This window comes from Acomys russatus, chromosome 21, assembly GCF_903995435.1.
Source record: "Acomys russatus chromosome 21, mAcoRus1.1, whole genome shotgun sequence".
Lineage (NCBI taxonomy): Eukaryota > Metazoa > Chordata > Mammalia > Rodentia > Muridae > Acomys > Acomys russatus.
In genome coordinates, this window is record NC_067157.1 from 33,138,850 (window position 1) to 33,155,093 (window position 16,244).

Genomic DNA, 16,244 nt, shown 5'->3' on the forward strand with positions numbered 1-16,244 from the left:
AGATACTACTCCCAATTTTGAGAAGCATGTATCAGGGTCCATTAAAGAAACTACATCTAGCCACATACATTTCCCTGACAATGACATGTGTCTCCATTTGCCTTCTCTATAAACTTCTTGGAATCAGAAAGCTACCCAGGGCTTAACACCACAAACCAGAAATCTCAACATGTGAAAGGCTAAGGCTGCCTCAAGTTCCAAGTCAGCCTGGGAGACAGAGGCAGCCCAGGCCACCTTGGGTACTACAGTGTAAGAACATCCTAAAAACAGCGTAACAAATGGAGCAAGCTTCTGTACAGAACATGTATAAAAATTACTTTGAGCTTTAATTTATTAACAAGTTCACACATCCTTTTACAAATGCAACAAGTATTTCTATGGTGGATTTTGTGTTTTAACTTTGCCATCTATTGGAATTTGACAAATTAAACCAGCTACAGTGGTACACACATCTCTAATCCCAGGTCTCCAAAATCTGATTCAGAAATTGTAAGCCTCCTTGAGCTACATAGCAAGACATGCTTCAAAATTTAAGAATGAAAGTTATCAAAAGCTGTCAATTCCTGGGCCACCAAAGAGACAAGTGGGACAAGGTGTTTGCTGCCAAGCTTGACAACCTGAGACCTATGGGGTAGGACCAAACTGTGCCCTATAAAAGGTGTGCTCTGACCTCCCTCACACACTTACACACATAAATAAATAAAATGCAATTTTTTAAAAATTGTGGGAGCTGGGCATGGTGGTGCACACCTTTAATCCCAGCACTTTGGGAAGCAGAGGCAGGTGGATCGCTGTGTGTTCAAAACCAGCCTGGTCTACAAAGGAAATCCAGGACAGCCAAGGCTACACAGAGAAACTCTGTCTCATAGAACCAAAAAAGAAAAGAAAAAGAAAGAAAAGAAAAAGAAAGGAAAGAAAGAAAGAAAAGAAATTTGTGGGAAGGGGTCAGTTTTTCAGAATAGAGAAATGGCTCATGGATTAAAATAGCAGGAAGCTCTTTCAGAAGACCAAGCTCAGTTCCCAGCACCGACACCAGGTGGTGCACAACTGTAACTCTAGGGAATTCTACTCTTCTGGCATTTGTGGGCACTGGTACACATGCACACGTGTATACACACACACAGGCGTGCAAATGTGCATTCACATAAACTTTCTTTTGTATTTCCAGTACCTTTTAAAGGGAATAATCCAATTGTAACATCTTAAGGAGATATTAATTTAGAGAGCAGCTGGCTGGGGATGAATCGATAGAGTGCTTGCCCAGCATGCACGGAGCCTCGGGTTCAATGTAAAGTGCAGTAGCCGTCCACTGGAACCCCAACACACAGATCAAAGTAGAAGCATCAGGCACTCTAAGTCAACTTCGGGTATATACTGGGTTTAAGGTCAGCCTTGGCCACATGAGATGCTGTCTCAAACAAAAAGAATGGTGGTTTGGTTGTTTTTTTAAGACAGATGCAGCTCTGGTTGGCCTGGAATTAGTATCCCAAGTGCTAGGACTAAAGTTCTGTGCCTTTTTCAAAGACCTCTCTTCCTTGATGACTATCTGGAATTCATGTGCTTTTCAGACTTAATGGCTCACTAAAAACTACATGCAATCTCCTCTTCCTTATTAGAAAGAGGGGAGAAAGCAATTAAGATAGTTTTGAAGAAATTTTAAAAACCTTTATCAAACCACTTACCAAGTTTACCTGAATTGGTGTTCGAAATTCTATACACAGAGTAGCTAGAGAGTTCGCTCAAGAAAAGCCTCAGAGTCAGGTAAACAGACAGCAGCTAGTACCACTTAGGACACTTTATTGGCATATGACAGTTTACAAGGGTCCCTGCTGAGATACACACCACACTGAGTAAGAATCGCTTAGCCATCTACATTCATTTTCATTGGGTAACATTTTTCCCTTAAATTATAATTTATTCCCAACACTGATTTTAACTGTGACAAAAGGGAACAGTAACAATTCTTTGAACGAGTGCAAAGACTCTGCCTTTTATATTAAAACTCCTAAGATGTCAAAGCGTACAAACCGAAGACTTGAGTCATGGCCTTCTGAAACTACTTTCTTATTCTGTCTGGAAAACATCCTTTGGTTCATTTTTATTTCTTGTCTCTGGGGAAAGGAAGTTACATGTATGCAGCGTATAACATATAGTATGCCATGAATAAGTTATTTTCCTGGCATTGAAATCAAGCAGTTTTACCAAGAGGCACTGTTTAGCTTTTGTAATATGTCATGAGTGGGAAATTAAATGATGATCTAAAGAAAACAAAAACAAAAACCCCACACACAGGATACTTTATGTTTGGCTCTGAAAAGGAGACGATTCCCAGTGGTGTTCTACTGCCAGAACTCTTAGAACCACCCACTTGAATATAATGTACTGGATACTCTTTAGCTTTTCAAAGACAGTAACCAAAATTTACAGCATTGAGCTCACACTTAAAATATAACCTGTTACTCCCTATCAAATAACTTTTCAGGAAATCAACTTTTCTCTGTTGTACAAAAGTACCAAAGCAGGTACAAACATGAAGATTCAGTGTATAAATAAGTAACTGTTAAAAGTTGTATGTATTCATGAAATAGAGTGGCATGAAGATTATTAGGGAATTAAATACATGTAACTTTTATATGTAAGTATTAATCTGAACAGGGTGGTACTAATTATGTCTAGATTGAAGCAATAAAGTTGTTCTGCAAGTATTTTCTCTGATTTACTAAACAATTTCAGAAAGAACATTAATGGGAGAAATCATGCACTACTGAATGAAATCATGATAGACACATCATTTGTTGCCTTTGGTTTTTGTTCAATTTTGGCAATAGCTCTTAGCAAATGCTGCTAGCTATTCAAGGTCTATGACACATTGTAAATCAAAATGGAGCATGAAAGAGCCATCACTTACAGGCTTTAAAAGTTTACATTAACAGAATAAGCACTATCTCCTTTAATTATTCTGGTACAGTACAACTAGTTTCAGCCTTAGCCCTGAAATTCACTATATTCCTTCAAGAGCTATTAAACAAATAGCAATGAAAGATCACTGATGTAAAGAATAGACTCCAAGAAAAAGGCTGTTTTCATAAACCTAAATTAAAGGTGTGTGTGGGAGTTAGATCAATGCTACAAGCTTCCTGCTAAAATCTTCTATGGGCAACACTAAGAGAAAACAAATTACTGAAATACTACTAAACAGTCTACTGCACCTATCTAATCTTGTGGTTAAATTATAGATTATACTCTACAGCTGTTCAAAGCATCCAATGAATACATAAGCTAAACAGCTGGGTACTGAATGACCAATGCATCACATTACGCTGCAGGATAATTTTCCTACGAATGAAATAGACTCCAAAGTTTTGTTTTGTTTTTTTTAAATACAATAAGGTCTGTGGAATTAGGATTTTTACTTACACTGATACTACACATCAGTTTCTCTCTCTCTCAGGTAGCTGGTATCTAAGACCATGACTTAAACTATCAAATGAGAATGGACAAGAATACCCAACTTTTAATTCATATAAGACTCTTTAAATGATTTTACAAGCCACTGCTTGCTTTCAGTAAAAATACCACTTTCTCAAACCTAACTTTTAATAATGTGTACTTTTTAGCTATTAACAAAGCCGTTGTCCTCCTTTATTTACTTGCTGAAGTGTGAATCTAGTTTAGTTTACCAGAATAGCAACTTTGTGATATTCTTCAAAAATTACTCAGCCTACTATGTAGTGTTCAAATTTAAAATGTTAAACAGATGTGTGCAGGTTAAATAATTAGTGTGGATAAACAATTCCTGCTCAAGGGTTCGTGTAGATTTTTATGTAGAGCTAACGTTTACTTCAGCATCAAACATTAACAGGGAGGCAAAGAGAATCAGAGCTGTACTTGACCATCTCTCAGACAAAGCAGAAATACAATGCATGTAACAAAACAGTCAAAGGTTTTTAAAAGCTGATAGTTACAAATATGATAGGGAACATTTTCTACTTTATTTCAATACAATTTTCAACATACAGTCTACTATGTTTTCAAGGTATCTGAAAGACTTAAAACAAATTTCTATAGACTACTTGCAAACAGTAAATTTTAAGTAAAATGCTTACATTCTTATTTGAAAACAAAACTCAGGTTTTAAAAAATGTGTCAAGTCGGCTCGCTGTTGCAATCTTGAGACTATTCCTAAAAAGAGAAAAAGAAATTAGAGGTCAATAAATCTGAGTAGGAAATGTTAACCATAATATTTCTAAAAGTTGACCAACTGATGTGCCTACCAAGCTCATACTAAATAAAATCTCTCAAAAATCAGAAATGTCTACCTTTTCTTCTTTGCGTCTGTCCTTCTTTTCTTCATTATTTTCCATGGTCTCTTCTTCATCTTCAACAATCCCATCCCCTTGGTATTTGTCATGAGTCCATTTTGGACTACTACCTGACTTTTTGAAATTAAATCGCCCTCTGCCACGTTGAAAAGTACCACGACCTCTTCCTCTTTTGGCCCAATAATCCACACCATCATCTCTGTCATCATGCTATAGAAAGGTTTAAAAAGAAAACACATCCATGAAATGACTTTCGCGTAAAGATAACAATTTTCTAATCATACTGTCTAATCATACATGTCTAATCATTTTGACAATGAGAGTCAAAAAAATTTCCCCCAAAAATATAAGGATGCTGCAAAACCAACAAAATGTCATTGTAATACTGTAACATTTATTGTTATATAAATTATGACGAGCATAAAGAAGATTCTTAAATCTTACACTGAGATTTAAATCTAGATATGACTATACATCAAGCTGCGGGGCAGGAGTTTCAGTGGTCAATCATGACAGCACAGCCCCGGGGGAAATTTATCTCAGCTATTCTCTTTGCTACTACATTCTTGTAAAGTTGCATAGCCTCTTAAGTACTTGTATGAGCAACCAACCAACTTACTAAAGTCTTTTAAAATGTGTCACAAAGACTGTTTTCAAAACAGAATATACCTTTGTGCATAAGCATTTCGTGCAGATTAATTTCTTATATAACTTAAACACTGGAATTGTACAGGCAGGTATTAAGCTATTTGAAAGAACAGTTCTCAGCTATTAAGAACTTGTATCTTTTGATACCTTTATCAAACCAATGAGGATTACTAGGTGAGGCTGTGCATGAGTTAATTAGGAATGACTTCTGAGATTACCAAAAGTACAGAGCCCTCAGAAGAGAAACACTCAAAACAGTTACATTGTTTTCTGCTCCCTTATGGCATTAATAACTAATTTTAGAGCCTTCTTTGTTTGACATGGCACTTAGTAGTTCTTCTATCTGCAAGAAGAGGCAAACAAGTTCTGGAGAAAAGACCTGCCATTACACTTTCAACAGAAACCGACTTCTCCGAGAATTTACCACATTCTAATAGAGGAAGCCAGCAGTAGGCACTCAATAGGACGCCCTGGGTCTAGTGTCTGCCACGCAAGGCTCAATGTTTCTCTAGTGCTTACTAGATATGGTAAGACAGTGCTCTGAGTGCATGTAATTACTCATGAAGTCTTTAAACCAGGTGTACTGTGACAATCTGTTCTTATCTTTTAAAACACTGAGAAATAGACAAAAACCAAAACCCCTTACTGACCACTACCCACAGGATATAATCCCCACAGATCTCGGTGGCGATAAATAAGAAAGCGTATCGAGCAGCTCAGAGTAGAAATGGAAAAAGCCAGTAGCAAAGCCAGGTAGGTGCCAGTCAAATTAGTCAGCACTTTCAGATATGCACTCATCTGAAAACTTAAGTAAAAGGAAACTGAACCTCAGGAGACTAAGCTGTTTCTTTCAGAGAATGTTCTAACAACTATTATGTGAAACTGTGGATACTAATATTAATGTTTTTCTCCTTTTCCCATTCTCATGTGTGTAGCATGTGTATTGTGCTTGTACAAATTCGTGTGCATGCTTGTGAAGGACATGACTGAAGTTGCAAACACTCTTGACTGCTCTTCCACCCTGACCATTAAGGAAGGCTAGAGGAACCCTTAGACTTTAGAAGTTAAAATTACAGACAGGCCCTCAGTCCACAAATCCAGCATTTGTAGGGGGTTCCTGGGAATTCCAGTGTTTTAACCACTGAGCCACCTCCCCAGCCACTATAAATATACAAGTCTTATTTTTCAAATTTTTACATTCAAATTTTGAATCTCTTAAATTTAGCAGTTAAGTATTTCTACAGATGACAGTAAATTTTGACCTAACCAGATGGTGTTTTTCTCTGTAACAAGGAATCTATAATGGGCTGAAGGTCCACTGACTCCTTATCTCTCCATTTAACCAGTTAGATCAAATCCCCCCCGTAATGCAAACTTGTAACCCCAACATCCAGTAGTAGGAATCTCCAAAGTTAGACTGATCTATACAAGAGCATGTTCCAACCTTGTCCAATTAGTAAAATTTAAAAGTATTGAATTTTTAAAAATTAAATTTCAAGTTACTCACTTCAAATCCAACTTAGGGGAGAATTTAATTTTCTTCAAAAAAATGTCTTTCAGCTGGGCACTGTGGCAAACACATAATCCCAGCATGCAGGGAGACAGGCAAGTGGATCTCTATATGAATTTAAGGCCAGCCTGGTTTACAAATCAAGTCCAGGATAACCAAGGACACAGAGAAATGAAAGAAAGAAAACAAAAGGAAGAAAGAAAACGAAAGGAAGAAAGAAAGAAAGAAAAAACAAAAGAAAGAAAGAAAGAAAAAAAAGGAAGAAAACAAAATGTGTCTTCCTCCAAGTCCTTTCTCAAACATAGCCCCTTGGTTCAGGCACTGGCTACTGCTTCAGTTTCCTAAGGGACCCAACCCTGCTATTACTAAATTGTGTTTACCTACCACAACCTTGGTTTCTGGGTTCTCAATTTTCCCAATGTATTTATCCAAGCAACCTGTCCACTTTCCCTTCTAGCATGCTCAGTCTACCTGCCCTTCCTTTATGTTCAAGATCAAGGCAAGCCTCTCTATTTGTCTCTCCTAATTCGTTCCTTTGAAAACCTTCATTTCTTCCTGTGTAAAAAGTCACCATAAGAAATCAAAGTTTATGTCACTTTTGTCCTTAAGCCCCAAACTGAGATTATCCTAGTTGTCTTTAAGTATTGAAAGAGTACTTTATTTCTAAATTCTATTTTTTTTTCTCTCTTTTTTTGAGGTGGGGGTTTTTGAGACAGGGTCTCTTTGTGTTAGCCTTGGCTATCCTGGACTCACTTTGTAGACCAGGCTGACCTCGAACCCACAGAGATCCACCTGCCTCTGCCTCCCGACTGCTGGGATTAAAGGCATGCACCAGCACACCCAGACTCTCTATTTTTTCGTAAAAGACCACAATGTTTATGTTTTTTTTTTGGCCAGGTGTGGTGGCATATGCTTTAGTCTTAGCACCTGGTAGGCAAAAGCAAGTTAATCTGTGACTTTAAGGACAACTTGGTCTACATAGTGAATTCCACGACAGTCAAGGGGTATATTAGAAGACTCTGTGTCAAAAAGGGGGGGAGGAAAGACTATTTATGGGATTGTGCTCATGTGCTTTGTGTGTATGTGCACCATGCACACACAGGTACCCACAGAAGAGGCTATAAGAGGGTTATCTGATCCCAGATATGTTTGCTGGGGATTGAACTTGAGCCCTCTATAGGAGCAGCAAGTACTCTCAGCCACTGAGCCATCTATCCAGCCCCTAAATAAATGTAAATAAAAATAAAATGTAAGTGAGTCTTCTAAAACAACTTATCAATAACTGATCACACACGTTATTCTTTCCAGATTGTTAACTCGTTATTAGTTTCTCAGCAGAGGAACGCAAACTGAATGACTGTTACACATTGTACATTCTAAAAGTTCACCTACCTTTCCCAAATTGTCATTAATAAAAACAGAAAAGTAAAAATCCGTTTTTGAAAAGGTGTACTAATCAATCCTTTCCAAAGAGATCCACTTCAGAATAAAGCTCTATCCTCTGAGTAAACAGTGTGTTCTAGACACTCAAATCTGATCACCCTCTAGGTCTATTACTTTTCACTTCCTTGCTTTCAATTTTCAAAACTAGCCTCAGAAACATTACTTCCCTAAAAAGCTATGATAAAACTAATACTCCTGGTAAGTTTTGGTAACTTAAACATCCATTGTCCCTATAATACAGCACATACAATGCTTTCCCCATGCCAAACTAAACATAATTACCATCCTAACCAATAATCCTTCAAGACTTACAGCCTCCCATCTACCCTCAGAAAACAATCTGAACAGGAACAGCATGTCCATCTCAACCAAGAATCAAAAATCAGCAAATCTAGCAATTGTATTTTTCAATACAATTTTCCTATTATTCCAATAAAATTTGAAAACCTTGAGGTTCTTCATTAAAAGAACTGTGAAAGACATTACTTTCCTTGTCTTTAAATAAAAAGCTATGATAGAAAGTACAATTTAATTAAAGTGTCTATACTTAGAATTGTCTTATAGACAGGTATGAAAGATGTTAAACTCAGCTACAGTATTTTCCTCTGAATGTGGCAATCAAATCAGGCATATTTTTAATTACCTTGATCAGCCCACTGTGTAATGTTAAGTCAAGTACATAATCAAAATTAAAGGGACCCACATCTGAACTCAAAGATTCAAACAATTTAAGTAATGGTATCTTAAAAACTGTTTGCCCAAATTACAATGAAAATATCGAAATGGTGAACATCTGCACTGAAATGTATTTACCTATGATGTTTTGAAAATCAACGCAAACCAAATAAAACACATTTCTAACACCCACCAAGAAGTACTTCTTGCTCTTTGGGGTATATTCTGGATCCCATTCCTCTTCCTTCGGTCTCTTTTGAAAAGTAGTATTTGAGTTGTTTGGACCAGTATTTGTCCCAGCAAAAACTCCTCTGGCTCTTCCTCTGCCTCTAATTCGAAACTGATTAACATTAACAAAATTGTTTAGTAATGCAATCAAAGGCATTTAGTTACATGCAAACTCTAGATTTTACTGCAGTAACAAAAGCATAGTGTATGTGTGAGTGTGTGTGTGTCTGTGTGTCTTCAAAGCCACTGAGGATGGCCATTTTATAAATAAGCCTACTGAAAGTTGAGTAGATTAAGAAATACAATATCCTGAAATATTAGAATATGTACTTTCAAGACTAGAAACTAGTATTTTTAAGCAATGATACAGGAAGGTCTGCCTTTTCACTAGCCAAAAGTTACATAGTTCCTTAAAATTGTATCACCAGAGTCTCAGGTGTCCAAGCACATCTATTACCCTACAAGAAAAGCTCTTCTCTTCCCCTAAAAGACCTATTAAAGTATGAACCTGAAAAGTGCACTACATTTAAGACTGTAACAATTATAGCGATTGTATAAAAACATGGAGATATTGTATGCTCTGTAGACTTAGGAAAGTTGTGACTGATACACACATAAGCAAGGACCCTAATAGGCAAATGAAATACAAACATGAATAGTTTTTTAAATGTTTTTAACATACATTTTCCAAAATTAGTGATTTATAAGTGAATTCAGGGTTATGGATCTGAAAGTTTAAAAAAAGTACCTAGTTTATATAGATGCTTCAAGATCTCAAAATGAATGGCATTTCATAGTCAAGACAGTATTTCAAATACCACTTAATTTCTCAAGACTGATTCTGACTTTGGGAAAGATAACTGATAACATTTAATTTCTCCTTTGTTCAGTTCTACAAGGTAAAGCCTCCTAAATAATCAAAGACAATTACTACTTACAAAGGTTCCTCGTGGCCTGCTAACTCCTGAAAACCCTGAGTAGTCTTTCATCTCGTGGTGAGTTTTAAACTCTTCTTCCCTTTCTTTCTTACTCTCTTTTTCTTCTCGAGAACTGGGTGAGGAAGGTGATGCTGAAGAGGATGACGATCGAGAATGGTCGTGCTCTCTACCTTTATGTTTGCTGAAAAATAAAGAAGAGAAATGTGCTATTTTTTTTTTAAGGTAAAGAATTATTTAGAATATTATGAGGAATGTTTTTAAGTTTAAAAAAGGCCTATCCCCTTTACAATTATTACATAAGTAAAACTGGATGTAAACTCTGACAGTCTGTTACCAATCGTGTTCAATAATTGTTTTACATAATTAACAAACATACTATATATAGCCTACCAGCTAGAAACTGTTAGCTTGAAAACTTCAGTGATGTTCAGTTCTTCATTATGTTAACTTGTAATCTTTGGTCATTTTAATAAAAGGAAAAGAAAAAGAGTAGGTTTCTGTTGTTTGCTGCGGTGCTGGGGACTGAACCCCAGGGCCTGACACATGCTAAGTAAGCACTCTACCACTAAGCTACAGCCCCAGCCTGAAATGTCCTTACGTCCAAGTTCTAAAATGACTGCAGTCTATGTACACCCTGAGTGAGAGCAGTTTGTATAGCTTGGGCCATAATATCATGATAGAAATAAAAGGCACGTAACATTACAAATAACAATCATAAATTTTAAAGCACAAGTAAAATCCACCATTTACCTAGTGAACATCAAGAAAACCAATTATCTATAATACATTATATTCCTACTTATTTGACTCTATAATGATCGAATTTACATGATTCTAATACAACACCCAGAAAGGTCATACCTGCAGTAACTCTTACCACTGCTAACAGTATCCACGGAATAGAATTTTCAAAGACTAATGCACAGTTCTACTTCCTAGTCTGTCCTCCCCCCATCTCTCCCATGTTAAACCACTAGATTATCACGTTAACAGTCTTGTACTCTGGGTGTTATGAGTTGAAAAAGTGCGGAATCAAGCATAACGAACCAAAGTTCTTACACAAACTGTTTCTAGAAATGCACTGCATTGAAGTCCAACCTCCTGATGTAGCCTGGATAATAGGACACATTAATTTGTCATTTTTTTTTTCAGTGTTAGCTTGCTATTCCAAAGTTTTTGTCCTCATCCACCATAAGCCGTGTAAAAGACAAATACATTTTTGCTGTAAAACAAATAATTTTAATTGTTTAAATTTAAACATTCGATTACATAGTCAAAATTGAAAGCAATTAAGCTGACAATTATTAAAGGCTAATTAGAAGCTAAAGCCTAAGTCAAGACAATGTTAATAATCACCTGTCGTCTTTGTAAGATTTGTATTCTTTGTACTCTTTTGGAGTTTTTTCTTGCTTTCTTGATCCACTAGATTCCCTGGAGCCCTTGGAATCGCCCCGTTCTTTACTTCTCTCTTTACGGCGACGGTCAATGTCATGCCGAAGATCAGCTGAATCACACCTGAATTTTTTATCCCCCTGCAGAAAACACATGTAAAATATAGATTTCTTATAAAATGTAAAAATGTATTTTCCTATAAAAATAGATTTCCCTATAAAATATAGGGAAGAAACATAAGTGCACCATACATATATAGTTGTATTTCACCAGATTCTAAACTGGTGTTTACTATCAAATACTACGCTATCACATGCTATCATCATCCTAAGAAATTTTTAAACACTTATCTTTACTGAGCCTTTGTATAACATATACTAGATCTAAACGTTACTAATTCTTTAGTTTTATAGTATGTATTCAAAGCAATCCATAATAAACTTGTACAGCAAAGTGATACATCTTTCTACTCAGCAAACCATTATTAACCCTCATTCTTCCAAATACTTTTTCATCAAATAGTTGAACAGTGTTAGAAGTTATAATCCATAGTTGCAATTTGGCTTGCAGCCTACAGTCTTGAGAGTCTGAATTATGGGTTTCATTATCTCAGCTTCATTAACATCAGGCTCTTCCCAGATAAACTGACAAATGCAGTAAGATACTTCAAAATTGGGGATTCTGTAACTTTCATGACATGCAAGTGTAATACAATTAATAAAACTGAGGTTGAACAAAGGTCAAACATAGCCAAAAAGATATTATTCTTAATCCTGTACTCAGGATCTCGGGCCATATATTGCCCTTTCTCAATTCAGGGATTGCAAGAGACATTAGTTTAACTGGGTCACAGTTCACCTCCTCCTTGTTCCATTGCTTTGTCAAATACTATATAATTTAGGAGTTGAAAAGAGGCATCTAGGAATGAAGAGAAATTATACATCAGTAAGATGCTATGCAATGTGGACATCCTTGATATTATTTTCAACAATGAGTATTTATTCTGGGAAGTCTAACTACAATATCCATAAGCATGAACAAAATTGATGTTTCTCTCAATGTGGTAAGTACTACTCACCAATTTGTTCCTAGAGGAACAAACGTCTACTAATAACCAACTTTCCTGTCACCTAGGTATTACTTAGACTCTGCAAGAAACCTAAGTGGAACTACTCTGTAAGTTTTGCTAAGTTTATAGTTGCATACTAACATGTTAACTGCTCACTAAAGACAGAAGGGTGACAAGGCACAATTCTCATGTCCTCCTAGTCAGGTGACCAGCTTATCACTTTTATCTTAGACCAAAACCTCATCTGAGTAATAAGAAGAAAAAATGCTGTCAGAGCACTAAGACAGAGTGAACTGTGGAAGAAATAAACACAATTAACCCTTATTAAACCTAAGGTATTAAAGTCAAAAGATTTTTTTAAGTATTAGACTGTTCACCCCTCAGTCTGTTTTTCCTAAGCTGTTACCTCCTGTGCAAGACATCACCTTATTCCTAAGTTCTAGATTTCAAACCAGTTCAGGTAGCAGCACACCCCACTGGAAAATGTGTACACGGGCAATGGTAGTAACTCTGTCAATATAAGTCAAAACAATTCGAAATACCCCCCAAAACTTCAAAACACCACAAAACACATGCATTATTATTTTAATTAGAAAACTCAAGGCTCAGGATTTTAATCATTTCCCAAAACCCTTAGCATCCTCCAAACAGAACTGACGCCACCTCTGCCGCATGTCTCGCTGCTACACTTCAGGCAGCCAAATGGACCTGTGTCTCATGTACAGCACTCTGGTGACCACACTGCAGTCTCACCCAGGCCCTGGCTTCCTCACCTCACCTGTAATATCTACACAGGGTCTTTTCCAATTTCAAAGCCAAATTGCTAAGTAGTCCAACAGAAACAAAACATGTTTTGTTCTAAAGTTCATTTTGCAAACCAGCTTTTAGAATGCCTATTTTCCTTCTTTTGATGTAGCCACAGCTGACCTGGAACTTATACGTGGCTCAGGCTGCCTGGGAATTCAGAGATTCCCCCTGCCTCTGCCTCCTAGGTGCCTTTTTTTTTTTTTTAATGTAAGATTTTTTTCATACAATATATTCTAATTACAGTTTCCCCTCCCTCTATTCCCCTCCATTTGTGTCTTGTTAGTAAACAAACAAACAGGCATCTAAGGGATAATCATGAGATAAAACAAACTGAAATAGGACCAAACAAACAGAAGGTAAAGATCCCAAGGAAAAAAATACCTATTTCTTAAACCACATAAAAAACACTTAACAGCCAGGTATGACGGTGCACGTATGTAAGTCACGCATTCAGGGAGCTTAGGCAGGAGTGTCAGAGTTCAAGGACAGCCTCCATTGTCTACATCTCAAAAAGACAGAATTAGTAACTTCTTTAAAGAAGCAGAAATATAACTAACTTTAAGACATTTTCAAATCTGACTTAATCGATCTCATCTCAAACGTCATAAAAACCATAATATAATTTATATCACAGTGTTTATAATCTGTCTACTCACCAAGTCCCTATTCTTAGGAGTGATATTTATCATTGATAAACATTTTCAAAAAGGTGTTAGAATGCACTACCATAAATGATATATTTACAAATTTAAAAATGACATTCATTTTGCCTAAGAAAATAATGTTTAGTACAGTATCACCAAGCTCAGCTTCACATGAAAAACAAGTATCTTAAAGAAAACATACCTTTTGAATTTCTTCTTTAAAACCTCTCTCCTCCCCTGCTAACCGAGTATGCTTCCTCAGAGCGCTTGGTGAGATGTCAATCCTCCTTAATAGAAAACACATACACTTGTGGTTATCGCTGACTTCTGATTCTAAAGAAAACAGTACTGCCCACTGTCAGGAGGAACTAGGTAGCTACCGCTCTTCCCCAAGAAACCAGTTTGGCACAACTAAAAGTCTACTGACTTAATTCCAAAAACAAGAAATAAAATTATATATACTATCAATTAATGACAAATTGTATATGGTGGCAACTGCCTCTAATGCCAGTACTTCACATGATAAGGGGGAAATAAAAGGCTGCTTTGAATTTGATGCCCACGTAAACCACATACATAGTGATAGTGAGTATGAGGCTACTAGGCAGAGCTACATAGCAAAATCCTGACTCAAACACAAAACAAATTAAAATGATTTGGGTAGATTTTTATATATAAATGAAAGCAGACTTTTAAACACTATAACCATGAAAAGAGGGCAAAATTTTTATCATTTTAAACACTAAGACACCATGAATTGAGATGCATTAATATATTCAACATTAGTATCAAGATTTGTATTCTTAACAAGTCACTGACTTGTGCTTGGCTCTCACCTTTCTGTCTTAGGCTACCTGTAAAGTAATCTGCTGATGAAGTGTTCATGCCTAGGCATTGACCAGTGTGCTCCTGATGCAGCAGTGTGCTAGAGCCCAGACTTAACACTTGCCTTCTTCCGTGGTGTTTTACCTTAAATGGACTCAGCAAGTTTAAAGCTTCCTTCAGTCACTCCCCAACCATGGCCCCCAAAACTACAGCTACTTAAATTCCAGTGATTAAAGTTGGTATTTCAAAGTTCTAACAAGTTTAAACTAAGTTTAAACTAAAAATCAAGAAAAAATTAACATCTGTTACAACTTGAAGATTAAATTCCAGTGATTAAAGTTGGTATTTCAAAGTTCTAATAAGTTTAAACTAAGTTTAAACTAAAAAAAAAAATCAAGAAAAAATTAACATCTGTTACAACTTGAAGATTTAACACTTTTCAGTCTGATGACAGCACACTCCCACATGGTCTTGATCACAACACTTACTCCATGTAAAGACTCACCCTCCCCATAACACACCTGTGTATCTCGGGGCTCTTTTGCCGAGTACTATGCTCTTCGGTAGCTTTCTGGTATGACGTGAACCGCTCGTTTAGGGTCATTGCAGGTGACTTGAAGTATTGCTCTGTTGATTTAGGAGAAATACTGCCTAATTAGAAATCTTGATTTTAAGAGGGATTTTCATTTAGAAGAGCATGTAGCAGGTGAGAGAAAATAAAAATAATCAAGAAACCTATCAGAAGAGAATCAAGTGTTAAAATAAAAATTCCTGTTTTTCCTGTTACTTCCTTGTACGTCAACACATGATGGCAAAGGTCCTCACAGGTCCTACCAATACTAAGTATAACCCAGAACAACTAACAAATAGTCAAGAACGTAACTCCATGCTAATAAACTACGTCCTCAAACAAACAAAAAAGAAACAGTAATAGTATTTCATTAAACCCTGTCAATTAGACAAAGTTCTCACTTCAACTAATCATCTGCAGCAAAATAAAAATAATAGATAGTTTGAGTAAACTAATAAAATTATGTTAGCTTAGATGACATATCAGCAGAAATGGCTTTATTAAAAAAAAAAAAGCAAATATTGCCATTCAATTGGGAAAAAAGAAAACAACACTTCAAATTGATTTAAATTCACTTATTTGTCAAAAAAAAAATTCTGGCATCTTGGCAAACCTGTAGCACATATGATACTCTATCTTTCTTTAAGCAATTTTTAAATTAGTAATAACAATATTGATTAGTTTCTAAACCAGTTTAGGATATGCTGTAAATGTAAAATAGACTATAAAGTCATGAACTATGAAATGTTACATTATGAAGCAAGCTATCTGCTTTTTTTAACAGGTCAACATACACTGTGTCCACTTACCGCCCAGTATCCAGCAAATGTCTCATAACCAATCATTAAAACTTGAAACGGCCACTACCAGGGTAGTGCCTCAATCATAATTCCATGAAACCCAGGAATTTGAGCTAGCAACTCAGTTTTTATGCCATTTTTTTTTTTTTTGCCAGGAAGACAGAAGATTCAACTTTGCCTGTATCTTTCAACAGCTATTTTACTTTGAAACATGGATTTTGCCATTTCAAAACATATTCCAGGACCTAGTCACAATGAAAAAGAAAACATCACTGGGCATTTTCAGCTCTATATACTGTAAGAGCTGTTCAGATCGGTTGCACAACACCAATTATGAAACATAACTACAGATCCTCTAAAAAAGGATAAAAG

The 16,244-nt window shown here is 36.2% G+C and overlaps 1 protein-coding gene across 5 annotated transcripts in view; it reads right to left on the reverse strand.

The window, feature by feature from the left end:
- Nucleotides 1-3,436: 3,436 nt before the first annotated feature.
- Bclaf1 (BCL2 associated transcription factor 1) overlaps nucleotides 3,437-16,244 on the reverse strand; it is a 29,092-nt gene continuing 16,284 nt past the window's right edge. For 2 of the 5 annotated variants that reach the window (XM_051164476.1, XM_051164474.1), the window contains exons 7-13: nucleotides 15,023-15,128; nucleotides 13,879-13,963; nucleotides 11,121-11,296; nucleotides 9,765-9,945; nucleotides 8,792-8,938; nucleotides 4,320-4,532; nucleotides 3,437-4,182 (exon numbers count right to left, since the gene is read on the reverse strand). In XM_051164476.1, coding sequence (XP_051020433.1) covers nucleotides 4,177-4,182; nucleotides 4,320-4,532; nucleotides 8,792-8,938; nucleotides 9,765-9,945; nucleotides 11,121-11,296; nucleotides 13,879-13,963; nucleotides 15,023-15,128 — 914 coding nt within the window. In that variant the 3' untranslated portion in view covers nucleotides 3,437-4,176. Of the gene's footprint in view, nucleotides 4,183-4,319; nucleotides 4,533-8,791; nucleotides 8,939-9,764; nucleotides 9,946-10,823; nucleotides 10,987-11,120; nucleotides 11,297-13,878; nucleotides 13,964-15,022; nucleotides 15,129-16,244 lie in introns of those variants that run through there. The other 3 variants (XM_051164478.1, XM_051164477.1, XM_051164479.1) reach the window with 2 other exon arrangements.